Source organism: Triticum dicoccoides, chromosome 2A (assembly GCF_002162155.2).
Source record: "Triticum dicoccoides isolate Atlit2015 ecotype Zavitan chromosome 2A, WEW_v2.0, whole genome shotgun sequence".
In the NCBI taxonomy this organism is placed as follows: domain Eukaryota; kingdom Viridiplantae; phylum Streptophyta; class Magnoliopsida; order Poales; family Poaceae; genus Triticum; species Triticum dicoccoides.
Genome location: NC_041382.1, coordinates 27,488,945 through 27,491,920, shown reverse-complemented (window position 1 = coordinate 27,491,920; position 2,976 = coordinate 27,488,945). Strand labels below are relative to the sequence as shown.

General features: G+C 49.3%; 1 protein-coding gene across 1 annotated transcript; it reads left to right on the top strand.

The window, feature by feature from the left end:
* The first annotated feature begins 760 nt into the window (after window positions 1–760).
* Window positions 761–2,608, top strand: LOC119352937 (zealexin A1 synthase-like). Its single transcript, XM_037619526.1, has 2 exons — window positions 761–1,746; window positions 1,954–2,608. Exons 1-2 carry the CDS (start codon window positions 793–795, stop codon window positions 2,587–2,589), a joined length of 1,590 nt encoding a protein of 529 aa, XP_037475423.1. The 5' UTR covers window positions 761–792; the 3' UTR covers window positions 2,590–2,608.
* Window positions 2,609–2,976: the final 368 nt, after the last annotated feature.

Sequence of the window (2,976 nt, the reverse complement as noted above, 5' to 3'; positions counted from 1 at the left end):
TATATATATATATATATATATATATATATATATATATATCCTTTTTTTATTGTGTGTGATGGAAAATAAGTCTTATGAGCATATGATATGTGGTCATTACTTTGTAGTCACAAAAACATAAGGCCTAGTGTATATTCTAGTCATTTTAATAAAGTGGGTGTGCATAATATCATAACTTTGGTAAGCACCTCGTAAATTTTTAATACAGTATTGCTAAGTACTGTGTTAGTCTGTGCTTGTAGTAGCGATGTGTGCAGGCCTGCAGGGTGTATCTATTCCCTCCGTTTCAAAATATTTGAACTCTTATGTTTGTCCTAAATCAAGCTTTTTTAAGTTTGACCAAGGCTATAAAAAATGTAACAAAATCTACAACGCTAAACCAGTGCCATTATATGTATGTATGTATGTATGTATGTATGTATATTTTTATGGATATATATTACTACTAAAATTTTCTACGAACTTGGTCAAACTTAAGGAAGTTTGACTTAGGACTAACCTAAAACCTGGAAGCAAGAACCTCAATTTGAAACCAAGAAAGTTTACAACTTACAGCTTAGTCTGTTGGTATGATGAGGAAAATGTACATTTTGAATTATTCAGCTCCCATACGTTGTTGTCGTTACGACATGGTCTGGACTTTCGGTGGTGTGGCAGATATTTTCTTGCATGACCTGTCTTGGGTGCAGCAAGTCCATCCACACTACACTATAAATACAGTACATAACAGTTAAATTGCTTGCCAACATCCAGTACCGAGTTCAACCGGAGACCAAGCTTCCTCCAGTCGCCATGGATACTGACCAACTCCCTTACGGAAGCTTCTGGCTGGTGGCCGTAGCCACCATTCTTATGTCCTTGATTCTGAGGCAGGTTCTGGGTGGTAAGGACACCGGAGCCAAGCTTCCTCCAGGTCCATGGAACCTCCCCATCATTGGCAGTCTCCACCACCTCGTCGGCACAAAACTGCCGCCCCACCGCGCATTCCTCCGCCTGGCGCGCCGGCACGGCCCACTCATGCTGCTGAGGCTCGGCGAAGTGCCCAGGGTCATTGTGTCCACCCCCGAGGCGGCGATGGAGGTGTTCAAGACGAGTGACCTCACCTTCGCGACCCGCCCGAGCGGTCCCACGCTGGACATCGTCAGCTGCGGGGGCAAAGGCTTTGCCTTCGCGCCCTATGGCGACCACTGGCGGCAGATGCGCAAGCTCTGCATCATGGAGCTGCTCAGCGCACGGCAGGTGCGCCGGATGGACTCCATCAAGCAAGCCGAGGTCACACACCTCATGGAGTCGGTGGCTACCGCGTCTTCTGCCTCGTCATCCGCCATCATCGCCATTGGCAAGGAGCTGGCCAGGCTGACAAACAACATCATCTCCAGGGCGGCGTTTGGCGGCAAGTGTCGGCAGCAGGAGGCGTACCTCCGAGAGCTCGCCGTGTTGGCTTCGCTCGTGGGAGGGTTCAGCCTGGTGGAACTCTACCCATCGTCGCGGCTGGTGCGGTGGCTGACCGGCGACTCCCGCGACCTGCGGAGGAGCCACGCCCGGATACAACGAATCCTGGCAGATATCATCCAAGAGCGCAAGGAGAAGAAACAAAATAATGCCTCGGCTACTGCTACTGCTACTGGTACTCCTACTCCTACACCTAAAGAGGACGAAGACCTGCTGGACGTGCTCCTTAGGCTGCACGAGGAAGACACTCTCGGTTTCCCTTTGACGTCAGAGATCATAGGGGCCGTCATCTTTGTAAGTGATTCCGCTTCTTCATACTATCACTCATTTGCAACCAAATCTTTTTAGCTAGTAGTAACCTATTCTTATTTCAAAAAATATAATATATTCTTCGACTTTCCCCATCAGTTCGGACTTTTTTTCCCCGACTTTTAGATGAACTGTTTGATACTACATGCAATTCAACATTGCCTAAAATTAACATTCAATAATTTGCAACAGGAAATATTTGGAGCTGCTACGGACACTACTGCTTCCACGCTAGAATGGGCTATGGCAGAACTCATCCGCAACCCACACGTAATGGCAAGGGCCAAACTCGAACTCCAGCAGAGGCTCGGACACCACCGCAGGTCCACCATCACCAGCGCAGACCTCGGCGACCTGCACTATCTTCGGATGGTCATCAAGGAGACGCTAAGGTTGCACCCCTCTGTGTCACTGATACACAGGGCGGCCATGGAGGATTGCCAAGTGATGGGCTACGACGTACCCAGGGGCACCTCCGTAATGATCAATGCCTTCGCTGTTGGCACGGACCCGGCACATTGGGGTGAGGATGCAGCAGAGTTCAGGCCGGAGAGGTTCGAGGAGATGAGCGTGGAGTACTACAAGCAAGGGCCAAAGATGGAGTACATCCCATTTGGAGCGGGCCGTCGGCAGTGCCCTGGAGCCCTGTTTGCGAGCACGACGATGGAGCTTGTGCTGGCAAACCTCCTGTACCACTTTGACTGGGCGATTCCGGGTGGGGCAGGCCCAGAGACGCTGGACATGGGCGAGGTGTTTGGGATCGTCGTGCAAACTAGGTCCAGCCTGCGCCTGCAGGCAGTAGCATCTTGTCATCTACAAGATCATTAGTGCACCACAAGCTTTACTAGTTGTGCAAGCAAGTTGAAGTAACAAACTACATAATGTCCCTTGTAAGACGGCCATCACCAAACCGTTACTAAGTCAACAAAATGTCCGGATTGCATGGTTTCCTTTACCGTGGCGAACCAAACAAACTAGGAAAGAACTCATAACACCTCTTGAAACTGTGTAATCTGATTACCGATACCATTCCTGTAACCACCTCCTAAGTGCATCACAACGTTCTTGTTGCCAGCGATATTGCTGAACCTACTGCTTAATAAAGTTCTGTTTACCTTAAAAAAACATTGGCGGGCCGCGGTCGAGCTCCCGGGCATGAAAGTCATCGCTGCAGTTGGCAGAGCATCTCCACCCACACCCCTGAAAACGAGTCGC

What these genes read in the sequence shown, in the direction of transcription:
- LOC119352937 (XM_037619526.1), top strand. Translation starts at nt 793, where the DNA reads ATGGATACTGACCAACTCCCTTACGGAAGCTTCTGGCTGGTGGCCGTA. An exon ending in TCATAGGGGCCGTCATCTTT is followed by an intron (nt 1,747 to 1,953) that starts GTAAGTGATTCC and finishes AATTTGCAACAG; the next exon opens with GAAATATTTGGAGCTGCTAC.